Source organism: Lolium perenne, chromosome 5 (genome assembly GCF_019359855.2).
Source record: "Lolium perenne isolate Kyuss_39 chromosome 5, Kyuss_2.0, whole genome shotgun sequence".
NCBI classification, from domain to species: Eukaryota; Viridiplantae; Streptophyta; class Magnoliopsida; order Poales; family Poaceae; genus Lolium; species Lolium perenne.
Genome location: NC_067248.2, coordinates 185,005,262 through 185,030,405, shown reverse-complemented (window position 1 = coordinate 185,030,405; position 25,144 = coordinate 185,005,262). Strand labels below are relative to the sequence as shown.

Here is a 25,144-nt window from a genome sequence, read left to right as displayed (position 1 = left end):
ATACTTATTTGCATGATCCGATTGCCGAAAGGTCAAAGCAACTCCTACTAGTGATGATAAACCCAGTAGCAAAGATAGACACAAAGAACAACAATGTTATCACGTCATAGTTGGCTGCACATTCATACAGAAAATCTTTATTCGTGAATCTGGACCAAAATTGATTTCAGTTTGCTACCACATACCAAAAGCCTAAATCACATGTTCAATGCTCAAGACTGGGAGGAATTGAACATCACAGAGAGAGCCCCCAGGTGAACCTTCGGTACATAATATATGGCATTCCGATCCCATGCACGATGAACAACTATCCAGTCAAAGTTCAGGGCTCGACCCTTTCTTGAACAGCTTGATTTGGTCGCCGTAGTAGTACGCGCTGCCAACCATCAGAGCAACCGTTACGCCTTGAGCAACCACACGGGCCCTCATCAGCTTCTGGCCTAGTCGAGAATTCCCGTACCGGAAGCTGACTAGACCAGCAGTCAGGACACCCGCAGTGACCAATGCACCTGAAATAAGAGGAATTTGAGTGAGGTTATCCATAGACAAATCAATACCGACACTAGTATTCCAGCCACGTTTCCATTTGCTCTGACATGGATATAGTTAAAGTAGAACACAGAAAGGGAGGGGCAAACATGAAGCAACACTATACTTCTAGTACAATAAAAAACATATGAAGTGGACTCAGTAAATGATCGCAGGATCCAAAATATGCAAGTTGACATTCGATTATTGAATGTTTAAAGGAGATTTGAGCAAAGCAAGACATGAAAAGATCATAAGTGATTCTAAAGGTCATACGGCCATCATCTAAATCGAGACTTAAAGCCTAGCTGATATAGCTTACAACACCAGTGGTTGCCCAATAAGCTGAACCGTGATAAATGCCACAAAAAAGTTTTGTAAACACCAGCCTGTATGTTCTATGACCAGCCACCTCTTGAAGAAGCTTCATGTATAAGCCAGAAAATAGACATGTCAGCCACAGGCAGTAAGGCTCTTTCAACTTATAAAGGCATCTTCAACTTCAAAGTGGTTGATTCTGGTGATGCTCAAGGAGGCGAGAGTGTGATGAACAAGGTGCTGCACATCATCCTTCTACTGCACAAGACTACTTAAACATCTAGTCTTTATTCATACAGACCAACTGAAACATACCGACAGCATGTTCCCTACACTTAACTGAAGTTCCTCATCACAATCCTTGGCACTTTTGAGCTCTGATTTCCCTTGACTGGATCGGTTAACTATTTTCATTTATACCAAGCAGTCCAATGACCATGTCATTGCCTGAATTCTCATACACCCTACCAAGTGAATACTTCTACTATTCCATAACCTGCTTTACATGTTTTGGTAACATGAGTTTAAGTGACTTTACAATCTAGAACTCGATGAACAATGAACCAAGTCACACCCTATAAGACTAAGAACATCTGAAACATAGAAAAAATCAAGCTCATAAGTCCCTTGAACATGTGCTGTGCTGACTGCTCAGCATATTATTCTTGCCATACATCCACATTGAGCTGGATCACCTCAGCTGAACTTAAGGCTCCGATGTCTGCCCTAGACTATTATCTTAGAGCGTTAAAAAGCATAATAGTAGAAAAGGAATAAAACTACCCATGAGTCATGACACAGCAATATACATTTGATCTACTTGATGAACTATCCAAATCCAACAAAGCAATTTGATGAACCCAACACATATAGCATGACAAAACTGCCAGTCGTTATCCTTTAGTCCTATGCTACATTGATACCAATACGACTATAATACCTTACAGTCTATATCCAATTTTCCATTAACCTGTAAGCGTGATTGCCCATGAAATTCAAGCAGAACTCCTAAACATCAACGGGAAGTTGCCCCTGTAATTTCAAACCGATCGAGTTCACGCGTCATTCCAACTTACAGGAAAATTCGCAGTTCCATCAATTCATCACAGATTCGTACACAGCACATGATCAAATGCCAAGATACTAACAGCATTTCATGATTTAAGAAGATATTGCACCAGCACATTTCACCAATCGTTCTGTTTTACACGATCTTAACTCTTCACAGCTGCTGATTCGTAAAACTAGATTTTTCTCAATCCTAGTATCATTAACAGCCCCCATTCATGCCGAAAGATCCCAACAGCAACAAACACCATACAAGAATCACTAGTACCAAGCATAAAAGGGATATAAATACCCATGAGCCATGACACAGCAATATGCATTTAATCAGTTAATGAACCATTCAAATCCAACAAAGAAAATGTTGAGGAACACAATAAATATAGCATGACAAACTACGGTTATCCTACCCTGTACATTTAGAACTATCCTATTATTAGTCCGCGATTCATAGAGGGCCACCAAAAACCAATTGTTAATTTTTAATCCTGTGCTAAATCGATAACGATACAACTATAACACTGTACAGTTTATATCCAATTTTCCATTAACCTGTAAGTGTGATTGCCCATGGAGTTCAAGCAAAACTCCAAAACATCAACAGGAAGTTGCCCCTGTACTTTCAAACAGACCAAGTTCACGCATCACTCCAACTTAGAGGCAACATTTGCAGTTCCACCAATTCAACACAGATTCATAGCGCACTTAACAAATTAACATACACGAAGAGCCTTGCTGAAGTCAACTCTGTTCGGTTTGGCTCTGGCGATATGGGCGATTTTGCCCTACCGCCGCCGCCGCCACCCTACGAGAGTCCAGCGGAGCGCCGCAAGGCGGCGAGAGAGTCCAGGCGCGCAACGCGACACGCCGTGAAGGAAGGGGAGAGGAGTATCCGTCCCCGATACGAGGAAGGAGAGGGGGTTGGGGACGCCATAAAGCCCAAGCCCTGGGAAGTTTTAGATCGCAACTTTCCTACACCACCACCGATTCGATCTGCTGCGCCCCCTGAGCGCGGAAAGGATCGTCTCTCCCCGTCCACGATGGCGCCACCAGGAGCCTCGACGACGGCATCGAGTGCTGGCTCGAGCCAGGGAGGCCGGCACAACAGCCATGGCGCGGCCGGGCCTCTGCCCCAGGGGATTGGGGCCTCTGTACAAATCCGTCGGGAGTGCGCGCCAAGATCAATTGGGCTGCTGATGCCACCGCCGGTGGGTGGGGGCGATCAAGGGGGTCTCGTTGAGAGACCTACCCGCCCGAAGCCTACTGGTGGCGGCGCATCGGAAGCTCCATTGCTGCGGCACCAAGTGCTCCTGGATACTGATTCACATATGAAGGAAGATGGCAATTGGGATGAGGGGGACGAGATGGAAGGGATGGGCTTCAACCAAGGAGAGGCCTCGAAGATTGGCGGCATTGTTGATATGGAGGATGATGTGTACCTGGAGTTTGATGAGGAAGAGCCTGTCAAGGAAGAACCGAAGGAGCAGTCTACATGGCAGATTTTGGCAAGGTACATGGCCAACTTTAAACCAAATACTAGAGCTATGTTTAATCACTTCATTCATGAGGTTTGGCACCTTCGTAATGGGATCAGTTATTCGGAAAAAGGCAAGAACTACTATGGAATTACACTCTTTTCAAAGGGAGTCTATGACTTTGTAATGCGAGGAGGGCCATGGATTTTCAACAAAAACGCCTTGTTAGTTACAGACTTGGAGGAAACTGCACAACCTTCTGAGACCAAGCTGGACTCAGTACCAGTATGGGTAAGGATATATGATGTTCCTTGGGGGAAGCAGGATGAGGATTGGGGTATGAAGTACGGTAATGGTCTTGGAAAAGCTATGGAGGTTGATGTACCGGCGAGTGTGCAAGAAAAGAAGGAATTCCTTCGCGTACGTGTGCGCTTGCCATATGACCGGCGCCTGCAGACACAGATCACTACCGGGGTGAAGGGTAAGCCTCGCGAAGTGAAGGTTTTTAAGCTGAAATACGAACGAGTACCCTACTACTGTTCCCATTGTGGCTTCATGGGCCATAAGAAGGATGCATGTGAGAAGATGAGGCTGGGTTTGCCATCGCTAGACTATGATGCCCATGAACTCAGGTGCAGCCCATACAAGAAGTTTGAGCACCGTACATACTATGCACCCCCTGCAGGTCAAGCTTCGGCAAAGAGAAATCTCAGTTTTGCTAGCTTTGGGAGTGCTGAATCGTATAAGCGTTTTGACCAACGCAAATCCAGGGAGCAGCCCCAGTGTACAACTCCAGAGCGCATCAATTCCCAGTCGGGTTCTGCGAACAACGACGACATGCCACCCCTCATGGATGATCCGGCGATGCTGGGCGGTGATCTGGCCACAGTTGCTGAGTGTGTCAACGAGGGATCTGTACAACAGGATGTGGAAGAGAATCTAGCAGTACGAGTGGACGCCATCCTCATGGATACGCGCCAAACTAATAACCAATATGTCATTCCAGCAGGTCGGGATGCGTCGCAGCCTATCGTTCAATTCCCAGAAGAAGAGGGGCAGGGTACGGCGGAGCAAGGGGGCCACATCCAAGTTACCATGACGAGGGATATGTTAGCTAAGCTACAGAAGGTGCAGGCGCAGTCTCAGCAGGGGGCGAACTCGGGTAGTGGCAGCTGGGAATATGGACCTCGGCCTAGTGACATGATTCCGGCCCTCCAGGGTCTATCTAGCCTCCAGGTATCATTTGGTTCAGTGAATGACATATCAATGCCGCCGGCGGATACTATCCTGGGAAAGCGAGTCGCAGATGATCAGGAGGCCCAAGGTGGGTGTCTTGAGCTGTCCCTTGGCCTAGATTATGGAAGCAAAAGGAATGGCACCACACCAAAGAAGGGGAAGACACAAGAGATGGAGAAGACACAAGGCCGGAGGCGTGTGGTGGACGTGGTCTACCAGAGGCACAAGAAGCTGGCGGCTACTGGACACAAGCCAGCTGATAACCTGACGAGACCTAATGTCTGGTCTCGTCAGGAGCAATGAATTGTCTCTCGTTCAACTGTCGGGGTGCAGGGAATAACCCGACAGTGCGTGAACTTGCCATGATTTCCCAAGTTTGGTGTCCCCGTTTACTTTTTCTTTGTGAAACTAGACAAAATAAAAATAAGATGCGTCGTCTGCGTCATAGGCTAGGTCTTAAGGGTTTTGTAGGTTTTAGTAGTGATGGTTTAAGTGGAGGTTTAGCTCTCTTCTGGCATGATCAGTTAAATGTACAAGTCCAAGCAGTTAATGAAAGATATATTGATGTGTATGTTCGTGAGTCCCCAGATGCGCATCAATGGCGTCTTACTTGTGTTTATGGTGAGCCACGTGTCGAAAATAGACATCGTATGTGGGATAATTTACGCCACCTAAAAACTCTTTCTAATTTACCATGGCTGGTCATGGGTGACTTTAATGAAGCCTTATGGCAAGAAGAGCACTTGTCCTGTACTCCCAGACCAGTTAACCAAATGGAAGCGTTTCGTGAGGTCCTTTATGATTGTAACCTGTCTGATCGGGTGCCGTATACATATGACAATAAGCGCAATGGAAGGGCCAATGTCCGGGTACGCTTGGACAGAGCTGTTGCCTGCCCGGAGTGGCGCGACCGCTTTGCAGATACACGAGTGCAACATCTCACTTCTCCGGTGTCAGACCACTGTCCAGTACTGGTGGAACTAATGCAGGAGGTCAGAGTGCCATGCCGTGCGTCAAAACGACAATATGAGATACTCTGGGAAAGGGAATCTGAGTTGGGAGAGAGAATTGCTGCTGCATGGGGTGAGGCTGGACAGAAGCGTAACCTGTCGGATATCATGATGGGGCTGGATCAGGTGATGTCCATGCTACAAGCCTGGAGCAAACGCAAGTTTGGGAATGTGCTAAGAGAATTAACCAAAGCTCGTAAACAGCTCGAGACCCTACAGTTAAACAATGCCAGCCAGAGAGAGATACGCCAAGCAACTGACCATATGCAAGAGCTGCTTTACAAAGAGGAAATGCTATGGCTGCAACGGTCCCGCGTTTCTTGGCTAAAAGAGGGGGACAGGAACACTAGGTTCTTCCACCAAAAGGCTGTGTGGAGAGCACGCAAGAATAAAGTCAAGAAACTTAAAGATGATGATGGGGTTTGGAAGGAAGTACCCACAGACATGGAGCGGATGGCAACAACCTATTTTCAAGAACTGTTCACAAGGGATCCCTCTCTTAACTCTGAAGCTCTGCTCGCCATGACGCAAGCGAAGGTGACAACGGAAATGAACTATGATTTGTGCGAGGACTTCACTGATGATGAGATTAGTGATGCACTTTTTCAAATTGGTCCCCTCAAAGCCCCAGGCGTTGATGGATTTCCAGCACGTTTTTATCAGCGAAATTGGGGTACAATTAAAGCAGAGGTAATTAATGCGGTAAAGTTGTTTTTCGTTACAGGACATATACCTGAAGGTGTTAATGATACAGCAATTATCTTAATACCAAAGAATGAGCAGCCAGAAACCTTGAAGGACTTCAGGCCAATCAGCTTATGCACGGTTATCTACAAAGTTATTGCTAAATGCATGGTAAATAGATTGAGACCGCTGTTGGACGAGATTGTTTCCATGAATCAGAGTGCTTTTATCCCTGGGAGACCAATAACGGATAACGCGCTCGTGGCTTTTGAGTGTTTGCATTTCATTGAGCAGAATACAAATGTGGACAAGAACTTTTGTGCTTACAAGTTGGACCTATCTAAGGCTTATGACAGGGTAGATTGGGATTTTCTAAAGAAAATGATGCAAAGGTTGGGATTCTCTCATCGATGGGTGGACTGGATAATGGCATGTGTCACATCGGTGAAATATCAAGTTAAATTCAATGGAACCCTCCTGGAATCATTCTCTCCTTCTCGGGGCCTCCGACAAGGTGATCCTCTCTCTCCTTTCCTGTTCCTTTTTGTCACAGATGGGTTGTCTACCCTGTTACATATGGAAGTAAGCAACAATGGCATTGCCCCTGTCCAAATTTGCCGTTGTGCGCCTGGAATCTCTCACCTTCTTTTTGCAGATGATAGCCTCTTATTTTTCAAGGCGCAAGCGGAGCAAGCGAGTAGGATTAAAGGGGTCTTGGACCTCTATGCTTCTAGTACAGGACAATTGATAAATCCTGGAAAATGCTCGATAATGTTTGGAAATTCATGTCCAAGTGAAAGGAGGGTGGAGGTCAAAGGAATCCTAGAAGTGACGCAGGAAACTTTTGAAACCAAGTACTTGGGCTTACCAACCCCAGATGGAAGAATGAATAGTGGAAAATTCCAAAGTCTACAAGCCAAATTAGCTAAATGCTTGGTTGAATGGGATGACAACCATAAATCCCAGGCGGCTAAAGAGGTCCTGATCAAAGCAATCGCCCAGGCCATTCCGGTCTATGTAATGAGCGTTTTCAAGTTACCCATGGGGTTGTGTGATGAACTAACTAAGATGATCAGGCGATATTGGTGGGGTGCGGAAAACGGAAAAAGGAAGACACATTGGATTGCCTGGGATATCATGTTACGACCGAAAGATTATGGTGGCGTCGGCTTCCGTGACATGCGCCTATTCAATCAGGCATTACTTGCGCGCCAAGCCTGGAGACTCATCCAATTCCCAGACACTCTATGTGCTCAGATACTGAAGGCTAAATATTATCCTAATGGATCCTTGATTGATACAGTCTTTGCAGGGAATGGATCGTCGACTTGGCATGCTATTGAGTACGGGCTAGAATTGCTCAAGCAGGGAGTCATCTGGCGTGTGGGTAATGGAGCGCAAATAAGAGCTTGGCGAGATCCATGGATCCCAAGGGATGCAAGCCGCCTACCGAGAACATCGCAGGGGCGCTGTAGGTTTCGCTGGGTGGCGGACTTTCTTGAACCTGATGGATCCTGGAATATACAGAGAGTGCAACAGTATTTTGTGCAAGAAGACGTTGAGGAGATCCTTAAAATTCAGACATCTCGGCGTAATGACAATGACTTTATAGCCTGGCATCCGGAGAAGCGAGGCATCTTTACAGTCAAGAGTGCATACCGTCTGGCTTTGAATGCGAGCATGCAACATCAAGATATCGGGGCCACAAGTGCCAGGCCTGATGGTATGAGACCAGGATGGAAGGTCATTTGGAAATGCCAGGTGCCACCAAAAGTGAAGATCCTAGCATGGAAAATTTGCTGCAATGCGATATCAACTCAAACCAACTTGGTAAGGAGAGGTATGGCAACACTCAGGCTTTGCCAAGTGTGTGGAATGGAAGATGAAGACTCGTTCCATGCTTTTATGCGATGCCCTCATGCTCGTCAGCTTTGGCTGGCTATGGCTGAAATCTGGCCACTCCCGAGGGATGAACTGCTTGTACACACAGGAAAAGAATGGTTGTTGCACCTGTTACTGTCCATTCCTGAAGCACAGAGAGCGCCGACACTAATGACCATTTGGCGCATTTGGCACGCGCATAACGAAGTCACACATGACAAACCTTGTCCACCAATCGAGGGTTCCCGCAGATTCTTAGTAAGTTATCTCAACTCGCTTATGATGATCAAACAGTTTCCTGATGCAGATATAACAAAAGGGAAGATGGTGGTAGATACCAGCCAAGGCTTTAAACGTGTACCTACTGATGCTGATGGAAGACAGAAGGAGCGTAAGCGGTGGTTACCACCAGACCAGGGGGCGGCGAAGCTGAACGTCGACGGTGCCTTCGCAAGCGATGGGGCAGGTGCTGGCATGGTCCTGCGTGACCACACTGGTGAAGTTATTTTCACAGCATGTCGTCAGATCGTGCACTGCCGAGATGCAATGGAAGCAGAAATCAAAGCTATCGAAGAGGGGCTTCGCCTGGCCTTGCATTGGACAAATCTGGATCTCCAAATCGAGTCAGATTGCGCTGAAGCTGTCGAGCTTATTAAAGATAGTACCCCAAATACTTCAGTTTATGCGTTTAGTATTACAACCATTCGAGAGTTGTTAAGGGAAAGAGAGTCTAGTGTAGCTAAAATTAACCGAGAGGCTAATGTGGTTAGTCATGAACTTGCTAAGCTTGGTAGGATGCAAGGTAGAACCGAATTCTGGCTACGCGACTACCCCAGGGAAGTGGCTGTAGCGGTGGCCAGTGATTGTAATCCTACATATATTTAATAAAGTTCTCTTTCCCCCGCAAAAAAAAAACAAATTAACATACACAGCACATGATAAAATGCCAGGAAACTAACAAGATTTCATGGTTTAAGAAAATATAGCACGGGCGCAGTTTAGTAATCGTTCTGTTTTACACGACTATAAACTCTTCACAGCTGCTGATCCGTAAAAGCAGTTTTTTCTTCTTCTTAATCCTAGCATCACTAACAAAATACAGACGATACTTAAGAACCAATAGCCAAGATTCGTTACCCCCCATTCATGCCGAAAGATCCCAACAACAGCAATCACCAGTACGAAGCAGGCAAGCACAATTCACCATAAATTCTACCGGAATCTACAAGGCCACGAAGCAACCCTGCCGAGGCCAGGACAAGGCGACCGATCCACGATCCTACCAGTTCCCAGAGCACTCTGTAACACAGCGAGGACGCGCGAGATGCGTACCGATGGGGACGAAAGGGTTCTTGACGGGCTTCTTCCCCTCGAACGGGAACTCGTCGAACTGCGGCATCGGCGGCGGCCGCGCGCTGCCTCCCGCGGCGGCGCCTGAGCCCTTCTCCATTCGCGTCGCCTGGGAGGAAAAAAGGAGGAAGCTTTTGGGGAACAGCGGTTTGCAGGAGCAAACCCCGCTTGCACGGTTGCGCCGGTCTTTGGTTGGTCTGGGGTCGATGTACAGCCGTCGGATTGAGATCTGAGGGTCTAAATTCTTTGGGATTAGTCGGCGAGTGGAAATGTGCCTGTGCGGTGCTAAACGTGCCAACCGTGGCCACTTTATTGACAGGGGCTGATTGCGACCCAGAAACCTCTGAAGAAACTTGCTTTGAAAAATGTTTGAGGAATTTCGTCAGTATAAGTATTGATTTTGGCTGAGGGAACCAATTAATTTTTTCCTGCTCCGTGATGGCGAGCTTGGCTCTCGTAGAGGTGGGGTTTTATCGGGTGGTGCGATGGGTTGAAACCGTGTAACCAGTCGAAACCAAACCTTCTAAACGCTGAGTTTAGGTTAGTTTGCAGGAACCCGTCCAAAAACGGCTAAACCGGCGATACACACCCTTATTCCTACCCATAAAGTACGGGACAAGATCTTTAGAGGTATACTAATGCCCTAGTTATACCATTTCATGTGGATTGACTATGAGTTCATAATGTTTATTATGTTTTTTCCTATTCATGCAAACTAATCACATAATTTTAAAAAGAACAAAGTGTATCCCTCCTCCACACTGTCAAAAAATTTACTTGGCACATATCCCCCCACCTATTCTTTACTTGGCTCACTAAACCTCTCTAGACTAGGAGTAATGGTCTATCTAACCGACTCGCCTAGCTCAAAAGGTTTTCCAAATCTCTAAGTTTAGGGGGTTAAATGGACCATTACTGATAGTGTAGGGCGGTCTAGTGAGTCAAGTAAAGTTTAGGGAGAATCAAGGTGAAATGTTTAGGGGGCAGGGGGTAACCTTGTTCTTTAAATAATCGATGTGTTTCCTAGTCCTCTATTTTGCAAATATATTCATATCTTGTTTATATATTTCATTTCCATTCCAACGTTTTCAAAATCATGCACACCAAAGAGGACTTAAATGGAACATAATGGTTTTGTAACACGGAGTCACTCAAGTGTATGGTTCATGTAACAAAACAAAGTGGGTGGAACAAAGTGGTTCCACCTTATTAAAACATATACCATCAATAAGCGAAACTAGTATGTTCATCTTGCTTTACTCAGGTTGTGGTCCCGCCGGTTGTCGGTGCCAACAATTCTAGATGAGACAAAAAAAAAGGTGGAAGGAAGAGGCAAGTAAGCTCTTAGTATCCTTAATTTCTTACCATGTCACAACATTCTCCCATGTCCGCCCCAAGAGACTCATGAGACCGTGAGAAGTAATCAGGGGACCGTTGATCACAAATTAATTCTTCCCAATGTTCCTGGGAGGAAAATTAATTTGTTTAAGAAAAACAACTTTTCAGATCACAGAAGGAACAAGTAGAAGTCTAGAAGAAATCAACCACAAGTTATGATAAATAGAATAAATATGAGCCAAAAACTAAACCCCTGTAGTAGAATGGTACATCTTTCTACACAAAATAGTTGAATTACGAGTAGTATGATCCTGCATGTGAAAACACTAAGTTATATCCTAATACTTGGCGTGTTCGTTTTCGCTTAAAATTATAGTATTATAACAAACTCATGCAATGGTTGTTGACTTATCCTAAGTAGACATTTTTCGTAACAACATACATTTTATTGTTTTATCTTTTATAACCCTAAAGCATATGTCGAGATTTCGTGCTTTATGTTTTCTTTACTTTTGTCCTAAACATTTGAAATCAGCTATCTTGCTCCTTATTTTTCATTCTTTTTTGTTCCTCTTCACATAATGAAGTAACATTCTCCCACACTTCGTACCCGAGAACATATCCCGTGCACCCTAAGTTTTTTTTTCAACCTATGCACGTAATGTGGAAACCTATTTTTGCATGTACTAAAGCTTTATGAAAATAAACGACAGTATAGACATCATAATCTAACATGAAACAATATTTCAATTACAAGTTCAACTTACATCATGAGAAATATAAAGGCTAACACATGGAACACACTATAACTCTAACAGTTAGTATGTACGTCCATGTAAGGATCACAAATGACTTTCGACCACACCACATGTAGTTCCCCTATCATCTGCTTCTATCTTCGAACTCCACCACACCTCTGAGTTACTCTGTTCTTGAGCTACTTCTTTCTCCTCACCTTGTATCCTCCAGAAGGAGGACCAGGATGCCATATTGCCTCCGCCAAGGCTACCGAGGGTGAAAACCCTACCCCCGCGCCGCAAAACCCTCCTTCCTCCCCTTTACCCTCGTCTTCCCTAGAGGTGGCCACTGAGAAAGCTCGTGCTCGGCTGGTGAAGGGGGCATATAGGATCTAGCATCTTGAGCTCGTGGTGCGACTATCTGCAGGGGCAGGGCGCGAAGGCACGAGATAATGTTGATGCGGCTGCTTCATCCGGCGGCATGACGTCGCACCGGTGGCATCGCGAGGATGTCGGGCTCGATAGGGGGCGCTACCAGTATGTGGCGCAAGGACCTCGAAGCAGTGGCTCTAGACACGGTGGTGCCGATGCCCCTTCGTCAGGGATGAATGGCCAGAAGGTGGCTCCATGTGGCGGCTACTAGGGGAGGAAGATCATGGAATCTCAAGCTCGTGAGTTCATTGCGGGAGGAGCATGGCGGCCAGATATATCTCCCGCATCGAGGACTATGGATGCAGGAGAACCGCATCCTTCCGGGTGTCTATGGATCGGAAGCGGGGGTGGTGGCTCCAGATGATGGTGGTGACATCGACCTCCTGGTTCATGACGATCTAGCCAGCCACAGGTTTGGGGAGGCGCCACTACCGGTGAAAACTACGCCGAATTTTTCATGGTGGACGATGGTGGCATGTTTTTGTCATTACCTTGTGAAAAGCATCGCTGATGTAGCTCTGGTCTTCACACGCCCGAGTTGCTCCGAGGAAACCCTAGATTAGGGTCTCCTGGATCTAATGATGGAAGAACGTGACACTATTCCCCCTTGTAATGTCCCAGGTTTAGAGACGATCGAGGGGTAGATTTTAGAAAGGGATGTGCATTGCATGGTAAATTCTGGGGAAATTTCGCGCTTTTAAACAAAAACTGCATCGAAGGGGAACAAGTTTCTCTCTCGACACCTTACAGGGTTAGGGTTTCGAGAGTGCGACAAACTTGCATCTCACTTAATTAGTTTAGGGTTTTGAGAAGAGAGGGGAGAGTTTGCATCAAACTTAAGTTGCATGGTTGAATTCAAACCAAAGTTGAATTTGAATTTCAAATTCAAACATTAAATAATTACCCTAAATATTTGAATTGTGAGGAAATTCATTAAGTAAATAATACATAATACACATTATGAATAATTCAAACAATAAGACAAGCTCATTAGAGAAAACCTTGAGCTTTATTGATATTCACACAAAATACAATGTCAATTACAATATCCAGAATTGAAATATAAATTTACAACACATTACAAGAATTGGAGAAATAGAAAAATAAAAGAAAATAAAAAGAAAAGTACAAGGATGGATCCTATCCTAAATACTACAAGATCATCTTCACTTGATCTTGGATTTGATGACCTCCATATTCATTTTGATCAATTGTTGATCCCTGCACATAATCACAACAAATAGAAGTTATGCCAAGTGGCATAGCCACTTGGCAGGTTAGAAAGAAAGGAAAAATTGAGCAGATATGATCAACTCTGCCGAGCTGATCCTCTCCAAGCCAAGTTCAAAGTATCAGGTGCACACACACACACACAGGCAGCTCACACTGCATGTGTGCATGCTGTACAACACACAAGCCAGAGAGGAGTCACCAAGGGTGGCCAGGCCAAGCTGTCGACCAGGGAGCAAAAGCAGGTTCATATAAAACCTTTTTCCACCGCCGGAACTAGCTCATTCATCGACAGGCAACTTGGTAAGTCATCAGATAGCAAGAACACCTAGAACAGGAAGAACACATAGCCAGAACCCTCATCCAGGAACAGCTCTAGCAAAGAACTGTTTCCTGTTGAGAAGCAAACCATGGAGTAGATCAAGCACAAGTCACAAGGAGGAGCAGGGCAAGTCAAACCAACCACCAGAAGCAAAACCTCTACACCAACACTATTTCTAGGAGCTGGAGTGAGGTATACACATCATCATGAACAAACCAGATGGTTTTGTTCATAAATTGCACAGGCATGATCTCAAGCACACCACAAGGGTAGAAACCCTATATGTGAGTCATCATATGGCTACTAGCCAAATTGGTGCAAGTGAACAAGAGGGAAACAAATAGGAAAGCACCCTGGGAACATTGGCTATGCCAAACCAGTGACATAATCAAAGAAATCCAACAAGGGATGATCCTATCTAGCTAGTCAGATTCACTTAGCACCTATAGCCACTACACCATCAGACAGATAGACTATCAAGTGTCTATTCATGTTTATCAACATCAAAGGAAACTGGAAAACCACAAGGATTCTTCCAGTGAGATATTTCCCAAATCACAGCAAGCCAACACAGGTGGGAGCTACCCTAACAGCAAGGAATTGCTGACAGGGCCACCTCAACCACTTTACCAAATTCCACAGAGAAGTCATGCACTAATATCATCACCCTGATGGGTTCAAAATGGAGCCAGGGTTCCCAACAGATGTTGGCATCCTTCTAGCTCAATCAAATTAACTGTCAGATGATCACAACTGCAAGCAGTTCACATCATTTATCCACTTAGCCAAGCAAGACAACACAGATAAATGAATTTATCAGTAATCAATACACTGTAGCTTTGCGGTGGATCCAATTGATCACTGCAAGCAATAGAAATTGCTTGAGCCAACCACAGCTCACACTAGCACAGGTATGTGTGTCACACAGACACCAAGATGAGCATCAGATAGGCACTGACAGTAGATAGTGAGCAAAACAACATGCAACAGATGATCACTGGATCATCAGTGCTTGTCAAACTAAGCAAGTGCTTGTCAGAGACAAACCTGACATCAATTCATGAACTACATAAAATAAACAGCCACAGACAAGCAACAATTGAATCACAGAATAACCCATAAACCATTTTTATGATTGTATCCAGAAGCACTCCACCAAGGGATGGAGCTGCCAAGTCAGTAACAATGCTCAATTGAGCATGATCATGAATTATAGCACAGAGATAGCACACCAGGAGCACTGGCACTTGCCAAAGGCAAGGATCATGCATCATGATCAAGCCAGGGAGAAGTAATTGCACACACAGGAGAGGCAGAAGCAAGATAGCAGCAGCAGTAATAAATGAATAAAGCAAAGCATCACAGTATGCTCATGAGCAAGAGCTCATGAGTTACAACAGCAAGCTATAGAGCACAATAGCATAGCACAGCAGCCAGAATCCATGGCAAATGCACAGCAGTAGCATGAACAGCATGAGCAGCACCGCAGCAACAGCAGCACAGCAGTAGGGCTAGCACAACGGCTAGCACAAGAACCTGCTAAAGGTGTAGCAAAGATAGCAAAGACGAAAGCGGAACAACAGCATCCCGGCATGGCCGCACCTCTATGAGGCACGGCAAGCCAGTGACCGAGCTAGACGGAGAAGAGGAAGGGAAGGAGTAGAACAGGCAAAGAAGAGAGAGCAGGAGGTGGCGCACATACCCGGGGCTAGCAGACGAGCAGATGCGGCCATGGCGGCCACGGCGGCGCGCGCCGAGTGCTCGGTAGCACCTGGCCAGGCCAGGCCATGCGCCGACAAGCGCCGCAGCGCCCCACACCACCGTGGCGAAGCCACGGCGGCGCCATCGCGCTTGGAACCCTTGGAGCAGCAAGATCGCCACGATCCCGTAACCCTAGCCGCCGCGAGGGAGATCGGAGACGCGATGGAGCAGCACCCGCTCCAGATCGACGCGGATGAAGATGACCGCCGTCGTGAGGCGCGTCGATTGCGCATCATGGCGGGGGCTGGCTCATGAGCTCGCCGAAATCGAGCGGCGACGGCGGAGGCGACGCGAATCGCCAGAGAGGGATTAGGGTTAGGGTTCGGTCGCGCGTGAGAGGGAGAGAGAGGAGTGGGGCTGGTCGAGCCGGACCAGGCCGGTCGGTTCGACCTAACCCACTGGGTTGCACCGACAGGTGGGCCTAGGGGCATTTTTGCCATTTCACAATTCAATTTAAATACATAAACTTTGAAAAAGCACCATAAATACTTAATAGCTCTAAAAAAATAATTAAAAATATGAAAATTGATCAACATAAAATTCTCTACCTGAATAAAATATCAAAGAGAATTTTTGAAGACAACTAAGAATAAGACTTAATTTGATGATTTAAATAATGATTTAAATCACACATATTATTTTCAATAATAAAAATAAGTCCATTAATGCAATTGGATTTTAATAAAAACACCTTGACAACATTTCAAGGTTGTATTTACCCTAAATTGAGTATCTCCAAATTATTCTTAGTATTAACCTCTCACATGAAATAATAACGACATCGGAAGGGGGGAACAAACCCTAAAATTGGAATCATGCATAACTGCTTCTTTAACCATTGCCCTTATCGGACAATGATGCTATTTTTCAGAGACAGAGGACAAGGGTCAGTCCACACCTTCCAACTGCAAAACTTTGCAGTGTTCAGGCAAGTTCATCACTTGCTCATGTCATTTGAGTATTTCTATCAAATTACTTGCAAAGTACTATGGTTATCACTATTGCATAAAAACCAAAACCACTACTTTCATAACTATGAATATGACTATGTGGTGGGCAATGGAACCATGGATTGTGTTGATATGGTGGAGGTTCCATTGCACGGGTTTATATCCATCTAGGATTAAACAACAAATGTCGCCAGTGATTCTTGTGCCGTAATATCCGTGTTAACCATAAGATCTGGAGTGGGACGGAGTAGTCAAAAGTGTTTCCACCTCTCGTTCATCAACGGATGCGCTTACCGTAGCAGTTGTATCTTGCGGAGCAACTTGTGGGTGGGGAACCCATTCTAAGTCCCCACGGTTATGCAGTGCATATCGTAGCGGTTGCGGCTTGCGGAACAACTTGTGGGTGGGGAACCCATTCTAAGTCCCCACGGTATTGCGGTCTATGATGGGTTGCAGCTACCGGCGAAGGAGTTTGGTTCGATCCCAGACTGTCGTCGTGGTCGGGGTCCACCCTGAAATATATGGGAATAATGGGACCGGCGAGGACCCAGGGTCGGGGCATGCAACAAAGGGTGGGTGTTCGAGGTAGCGGAGGAACATGATTGGCTAGACCTTATACCGGGCCTCACACCGAAGGAAGTGTGGACGGGAAAGCTGCCCGGTTGGCACCAAGGTTAAGATCTCTTATGGGTAAAGCAACACACCTCTGCAGAGTGTAAAGAACTGTGACCTGTCACTCCCTGTTCTGGGATTGAGGAACTGCGAACGCGGCCGGAAAGGAGCTCCATGAAGTTCTAGTAAACCGGTGAAGGCTGACGGACATAGCTCTTTGAAATAAAAGCAATCTCTTGAAGAAATGTTTATCAAAACTTGCATTGGTATTAGATTTTCTGGTCTAATATCGTAGCTAGTGCATTAAACACCTCTTATCTATAATGAACTTGTTGAGTACGCTCATACTCATACCACTCTTAAATCCCATGCTTAGATTGCCTGAATCATCTGGAGGAGGACTACAACAACAATGAAGGAGCCGAGATCATCGGCTACGAGGAACCAGACCTCTCAGGAGGTGTTGAAGGCGTAGACTATCTCATAGTCTACGGAACCGGGGAGGCTTCCAGAGGAGATCAAGCCTAGAGATACCCAGTAGTAGTAGTAACCGAGCAGCCCGAACTCTTAGTATTTAGCTGCTCGAGGAAATAAATGTTTAGCTTAATGAGACTCTTATATTGTAAGTTAAGTTGGGTTCGCCTCGAACCCAGGAGTATTCCTCTTAGGACCCAAGAGGAGCTCCAAGATGACATGTGTATGATAGTTGTAATAATAAATGAATGAATTATGGACCTGCTATGTTCTGTTGTACTACTCTGAGGGATGTAATATTTGCGGAATGGTACTTCGTGAATGTTATATCAACGACTGACATACTACAACATGCAGTGGTATGCAGGGTCACCACAGTTGGTATCAGAGCAAAAGCTTTGACCTTAGGTTGGAACCTAGTAAATGGGACCAAACGTTAGGAGTCAAATAGGACTAGTAAAGAATTCTCTAAAAATATGGTGTATATTCAATTGAGAATACAACAATCATATATTTTAGTGCGATAATTCTTTATTATCTCTATTATGATGCATTATTACTAATCTTATAATCTTTCTATTTCTACAGCCAACATGGCAAGTTCACGACCGGGAAGAAACGTGAAAGTGATGGATTCCACACTGAGCGAATACCAAGGAGGACTTGCAGATATCCTACGAGCCATGTTACTTGAATTTGGGTGCGATCCCCAGATTCAAGTAAAGAAATACATGTACTATGATGGTACTGTATTGGCCAAGTGCAGGGTAGGACTGCGACTTCCCGAATCTTTGGGAATGAGCGTAGTCATGCCAGCAGGGGAAGCTAGGACAACCAACACAGCCTACCATATAGCTGTTATGAGAGCCATAACCGACATACGGGAACATAAGACGAAGGAGCTTATGGATTCCGAGTTCTCCCATATTCCTCATAATCAGGAGGAAGAAGATCCCATGCTCAACCACTACAAATATGCCAAACGCAAACCCATAGCAGCGGCAAAATATATGGATAATAGCCGCAACTTCATATCATTACTCTTTCAGTTGAACCATCATCTGATAGGAGCAATTGATACGATGCTAGAGGAATTTACTGAACCCAAGGAGGAGAGTAGGGGAAAAGAACCTATGGAGAATGTGGTGCACACACCAGTTTACTCAGCTGGTGACTACATCAGTATTGATCCACTTGAGCGTGAACCTACACCTGTTACACCTGGGAACTATCTGGGTAGTTCCTATGGGGGATACGAGGGCGGAGAGGAATCCGGAAACAACCAGCGTTCCGAGACTCCTATCGAGAATTCCACGGGTTGGCGTTGGGGACCTGATACTGGAACCCATAGTACTTCTGTGTATTATGATGGGGATATGAATGATGATGCCACAACCCAGAACCAGAGTTATCCCAGTAATGAAGGAGTTGATGGTGGGTATCCGACACAGGTTGAGTCGGGTATGGGTGTTGGTAACACATATGGTGGAGCTACAGGGGAGTACACCCGATGGGTGGACTATGATGCACCCAACGATCAGTTTGTGAACACTGATTTCTCCCTAGGATCATCATCTGATTCGGATTACAAGCCAACGGGGAGACCTTATGTTCCAGGGTCTATCAGGAGGACGACACGTTCGACCGGATGGAAGCCTGGGATGTACCGGGAGTGAAGATCGACTAGAGTCCACCAAGGGAGGCGAGGCTATAATACACAAGTACCACGTGTATTATAGTATGTAATATTTGTATAAATTTGTACATATACTTTAATAAGTGAGTTTGCATACTCACATCGACTTGAGTATTGTAATAAGACCACTTAAGTATGTATATACAGGGTATATGTTTTGTATGATTTGGATTTGCTTCTTGATTTCCATTGCGTGACTAGTTCTGTGCACAAAGTTGAGCTCAGAAAACTTGCGCATGGAGTAATTATGAGTATCATCTTGTGTTGCAGAACTAGGGGGGTATGTCGGGAACGCTAGGAGACGAGACCGAAGCGCAGCGCATGGAGCGCGAAGCAAAACAAAAGGAAGAGGCTGAGGGTGCAGCCAGAGATCAGTTTCCACCACCACCACCACCCATGACGCAGCAAAATTTTATCCAGTACATGCAGCTGGTAGAGGAGAGAAAGCGTGTAACACTGGAGCAGCAGAACAAATTCTTCCAAGATTTGCTGCAGCAGAACAGGGTGGAGAGACCGGAGAACCCGGGAGTCACCTTAGCAGATTTCCAAAACACCAAGCCTATATCTTTCGCATACGCGCCCGAGCCAATGGACGCGGAAGATTGGCTTATGGATACTGAGCGAAAGCTCAATACCGTTGGATGTAACGACCAAGAGAAGGTTCGTTATGCTACCCATCTGCTGTGTGGACCTGTGATGTCTACGTTCCCCCTCCTTTCCTGTAGACAGTGTTGGGCCTCCAAGAGCAGAGGTTTGTAGAACAGCAGCAAGTTTTCCCTTAAGTGGATCACCCAAGGTTTATCGAACTCAGGGAGGAAGAGGTCAAAGATATCCCTCTCATGCAACCCTGCAACCACAAAGCAAGAAGTCTCTTGTGTCCCCAACACACCTAATAGGTGCACTAGTTCGGCGAAGAGATAGTGAAATACAGGTGGTATGAATATATAAGAGCAGTAGCAACGGTGCCAGAAAATAGCTTGCTGGCGTGTAGTTGATGGTGGTAGTATTGCAGCAGTAGTAACACAAAGAAACAAGAAACAAGCAGCGATAGCAGTATTTAGGAACAAGGCCTAGGGATTACACTTTCACTAGTGGACACTCTCAACATTGATCACATAACAGAATAGATAAATGCATACTCTACACTTTTGTTGGATGATGAACGCATTGCGTAGGATTACACGAACCCTCAATGCCGGAGTTAACAAGCTCCACAATTTGTTCATATTTAGTAACCTTATAGTGTAAGATAGATCAAAAGACTAAACCAAGTACTAACATAGCATGCACACTATCGCCTTCATGCATATGTAGGAGGAATAGATCACATCAATACCATCATAGTAATAATTAACTCCACAATCTACAAGAGATCATGATCATAGCCTACGACAAGAACCACACGGTGCACACACTAGTCACCTTTACACACGTGCAGGAGGATGAGAACTACTTTAATAACATCACTCGAGTAGCACTTCGATATAGTGTGATACAAACCTCATATGAATCTCAATCATGTAAAGCAGCTCATGAGATTATTGTATTGAGGTACATGGGAGAGAGATGAACCACATAGCTACAGTGAAGCCCTCGGCCTCGTGGGTGAATTACTCCCTCCTCATCATGGGGGCAGCGATGGCGGTGAAGATGGCGGTGAAGACGGCGGTGGAGATGGCTCCGGGGCAATTCCCGTCCGGTGAAGTGCCGAACAGAGAGTTCTGTCCCCCGAATTGGAGTTTCGCGATGGCGGCGGCGCCTGAGTCTTTCTGGAGTTTCGTCAATTGGTGTCGAGGTTTTAGGTCACGACGGCTTAAATAGGCGAAGAATCGGATTCGGAGGGGGCACAGGGCTGGCCACACCATAGGGGGCGCGCCCCTTGGGCCGCGCCACCCTAGGGTGTGGGGCCCCCCTGGCACTCCTCCGACTCTCCTTCGGTGTTCTGGAGCCTTCCGGGAAAAATAGGAGGTTTGGCGTTGATTTCGTCCAATTCCGAGAATATTGCCCGAACAGCCTTTCTGGAACCAAAAACAGCAGAAAACAGCAATGGCCTCTCGGCATCTCGTCAATAGGTTAGTTCCGGAAAACGCATAAAAATGATATAAAGTGTGAACAAAACATGTTGGTATTGTCATAAAACAAGCATGGAACATCGAAATTATAGATACGTTGGAGACGTATCAGCATCCCCAAGCTTAGTTCCTACTCGTCCTCGAGTAGGTAAACGATAAAAGATAATTTCTGAGGTGACATGCTACCAACATAATCTTAATCATACCATTGTAAAGCATATGAGATGAATGCAGCGATTCGAAACAATGTAAATGCAATGAGTTAAACAATTGAATCATATAGCAAAGACTTTTCATGAATAGTACTTTCGAGACAAGCATCAACAAGTCTTGCATAAGGATTACTCATAAAGCAATAAATTCTTAGTAAAGGTATTGAAGCAACACAATGGAAGATTAAGTTTCAGCGGTTGCTTTCAACTTGTAACATGTATATCTCATAGATAGTTGTCAATGCAGAGCAATATAACAAATGCAATAAGCAAGTATGTAAGAATCAATGCAGTTCACACAAATGTTTGCTTCTTGAGGTGGAGAGAAATAGGTGAACCGACTCAACAATAAAAGTAAAAGAATGGTCCTTCAAAGAGGAAAGCATCGATTGCTATATTTGTGCTAGAGCTTTGGTTTTGAAAACATATAGAGAGCATAAAAAAGTAAAGTTTTGAGAGGTGTTTGTTGTTGTCAACGAATGGTAATGGGTACACTAACTACCTCGCCAACCGGACTTCCAAGAGCGGCTCCCATGAATTATTTTATTTTTGGGTGGCACTCCTTCCAACCTTTCTTTCGCAAACCATGGCTAACCGAATCCTCGGGTGCACTGCCAACAATCTCATAACATGAAGGAGTTCCATTTTATTTTAGTTTTATTATGATGACACTCCTCCCAACCTTTGCTTACACAAGCCATGGCTAACCGAATCCTTCGGGTGCCGTCCAACAATCACATACCATGGAGGAGTGTCTATTTTTGTTAATTAATTTGGGACTGGGAATCCCATTGCCAGCTCTTTTTGCAAAATTATTGGATAAGCGGATGTGCCACTAGTCCATATGAGAGTCCGTCAAAAGTAAATGACAAGGTTGAAAGCTAAACACCACATACTTCCTCATGAGCTATAAAACATTGACACAAATCAGAGGTGATAAATTTTGAATTGTTTAAAGGTAGCACTCAAGCAATTTACTTTGGAATGGCAGGAAATACCACATAGTAGGTAGGTATGGTGGACACAAATGGCATAGTGTTGTTTGGCTCAGGATTTGGATGCATGAGAAGTATTCCCTCTCGATACAAGGTTTAGGCTAGCAAGGTTGTTTGAAGCAAACACAAGCACGAACTAGTACAACAAAACTCACATAAAAGACATATTACAAGCATTATAAAACTATACATCGTCTTCCTTGTTGTTCAAACATCTTACTAGAAAATATCTAGACTCTAGAGAAACCACTCATGCAAACCAAATTTTAACAAGCTCTATGTATTTCTTCACTAATAAGTGTAAGGTATATGATGCAAGAGCTTAAACATGAGCACAACAATTGCCAAGTATCACATTACCCAAGACATTATAGCAATTACTACATGTAGCATTTTCCAATTCCAACCATATAACAATTTAACGAAGAGGAAACTTCGCCATGAATATCATGAGCTAAGAACACATGTGTTCATATGCAACAGTGGAGCGTGTCTCTCTCCCACACGAGCATGATGTAATCCAATTTATTCAAACAAAAACAAAAACAAAAGCACACAGACGCTCCAAGTAAAGCACATAAGATGTGACCGAATAAAAATATAGTTTCAAGAGAAGGAACCTGATAATTTGTCGATGAAGAAGGGGATGCCTTGGGCATCCCCAAGCTTAGACGCTTGAGTCTTCTTGATATATGCAGGGGTGAACCACCGGGGCATCCCCAAGCTTAGAGCTTTCACTCTTCTTGATCATAGTATATCATCCTCCTCTCTTGACCCTTGAAAACTTCCTTCACACCAAACTTCTCATAAACTTCATTAGAGGGGTTAGTACATAATCAAAAACTCACATGTTCAGAGGTGACACAATCATTCTTAACACTTCTGAACATTGCTCAAAGCTACTGGAGTTTAATGGAACAAAGAAATCCATCCCACATAGCAAAAGAGGCAATGCGAAATAAAAGGCAGAATCTGTCAAAACAGAACAGTCCGTAAAGACGAATTTCTAATAAATACTTCCGTTGCTCAGATCAGAAAACTCAAAACTAATGAAAGTTGCGTACATATCTGAGGAACACGCACGTAAATTGGCATATTTTTCTGATTTTTCTACAGAGAGAAAATTACAGATTCGTGACAGATAGAAATCTGTTTCTGTGCAGAAATCCAAATCTAGTATCAACCTTCGATTAGAGGCTTCACTTGGCACAACAAAACACAAAACTAAGATAAGGAGAGGTTGCTACAGTAGTAAACAACTTCGAAGACACAAATATAAAACAAAGTACTGTAGCAAAATAACACATGGGTTATCTCCCAAGAAGTTCTTTCTTTATAGCCATTAAGATGGGCTCAGCAGTTTTAATAATCCATTCGCGGGAAATAGTATTTGAAGCAAAAGAGAGCTTCAAGAGGCAAATTCAAAACAAATTTAAGTCTAACATGCTTCCTATGAAGAGGAATCTTGTACACAAATGAATTCATGAAGAACAAAGTGACAAGCATAAGAGGATAAAACACGAGTAACTTCAAGATTCTCAACATAAAGAGGGGAAACTTAATATCATTAAGATGCATATAGCCATATTTCCCTCTCTCATAATAACTTTCAGTAGCATCATTGATGAAATCCACAATATACCCATCACTTAAAACATTCTTATCATGGTTCATATGCATAGAAGTATCATTAAATTTGGCATAAGAAGAGTTATTCTCATTAATAGTAATTGGAGCAAGATTATTATCAAGAATTTGAACATGGTAAACAAGTTGCCTATTAAGGGAATTGTTTTTGGTAATCCAATCATGACTATGACAAGTTTCATAAGGATAATTAGAACCTACATCATAGCATTCTTTATAATAATCATTAGAGATCGGAGGCATAGTGTCATCATAAGAAATAGAATCAATTTCCCAGAGATTTGTAATATCAAAAGTGGTGTGCTCATTCAAATCATGATTGCTAATGTATGTAAAGGGCATAGGAAGATCATCATATTCAGATTCATTATCACAATAATCATTAGGAGCAACATACTTACGGTTACCTATTGTTATCTCATATACGCGGGGATATGATGTTACCTCTTTCTTTTTATTCCCCTTCTTCTTCTTCTTCTTCTTCTTTCCCTTCTTCTTCTTCTCTTCCTTCTTCTCGTTCCCTCCTTTAGGTGGAAGAGGCTTGAAGGGTGGCTTGTCCGCATAACCTGATTTACTTTCAGAAACAATAGAAGAAACTTGGGGGAATCCCTCCTTTTCATTAATTAGTTGAAAACACACAGCAGTCCTATCATATTTTGGCAAGGTGTCATCTTCTAAAATATTTTGTGTGTAAGTATTTGTATGGCTATTATCAATGCAATAAGAAAAACACCCATGCAGGACATCATCAATATCAAGATCACTCATATGTAACAAAGAGATTTTTCTCGACAATTCTTCACACCCCAAAAATAAAGTAAGTTCATCATGCTGATTAGGAGTAATTTCATCATCACAATACAAATTTGCAGCACTCATTGGGTTCAATATATCACTGGAGGAGCATTGAAAATTAAAATGACCCACTTCATGGCAAACTTCACAAATAAAAGGATAGAGGGCACAAACTTTTTTACCAAGATCATCTAGAGCCCTAAACCACTTTCTAGTTTTTTCATTAGCATGATGGATACAATATTCATCTTTGATTTGATTAATTCCACATGGTCTATGTATTCCACAAAAATTAACATGCTTATAGGAAATAGCACTCTTAGG

At 44.2% G+C, this 25,144-nt stretch overlaps 1 protein-coding gene across 1 annotated transcript; it reads right to left on the bottom strand.

Moving 5' to 3' along the window:
* Window positions 1-77: 77 nt before the first annotated feature.
* Window positions 78-9,719, bottom strand: LOC127301201 (RING-H2 finger protein ATL48). Its single transcript, XM_051331425.2, has 2 exons — window positions 9,530-9,719; window positions 78-509 (listed from the first exon to the last, which is right to left on the bottom strand). The coding sequence occupies exons 1-2, from the start codon at window positions 9,645-9,647 to the stop codon at window positions 316-318; spliced, it is 312 nt and encodes a 103-aa protein (XP_051187385.1). The 5' UTR covers window positions 9,648-9,719; the 3' UTR covers window positions 78-315.
* Window positions 9,720-25,144: the final 15,425 nt, after the last annotated feature.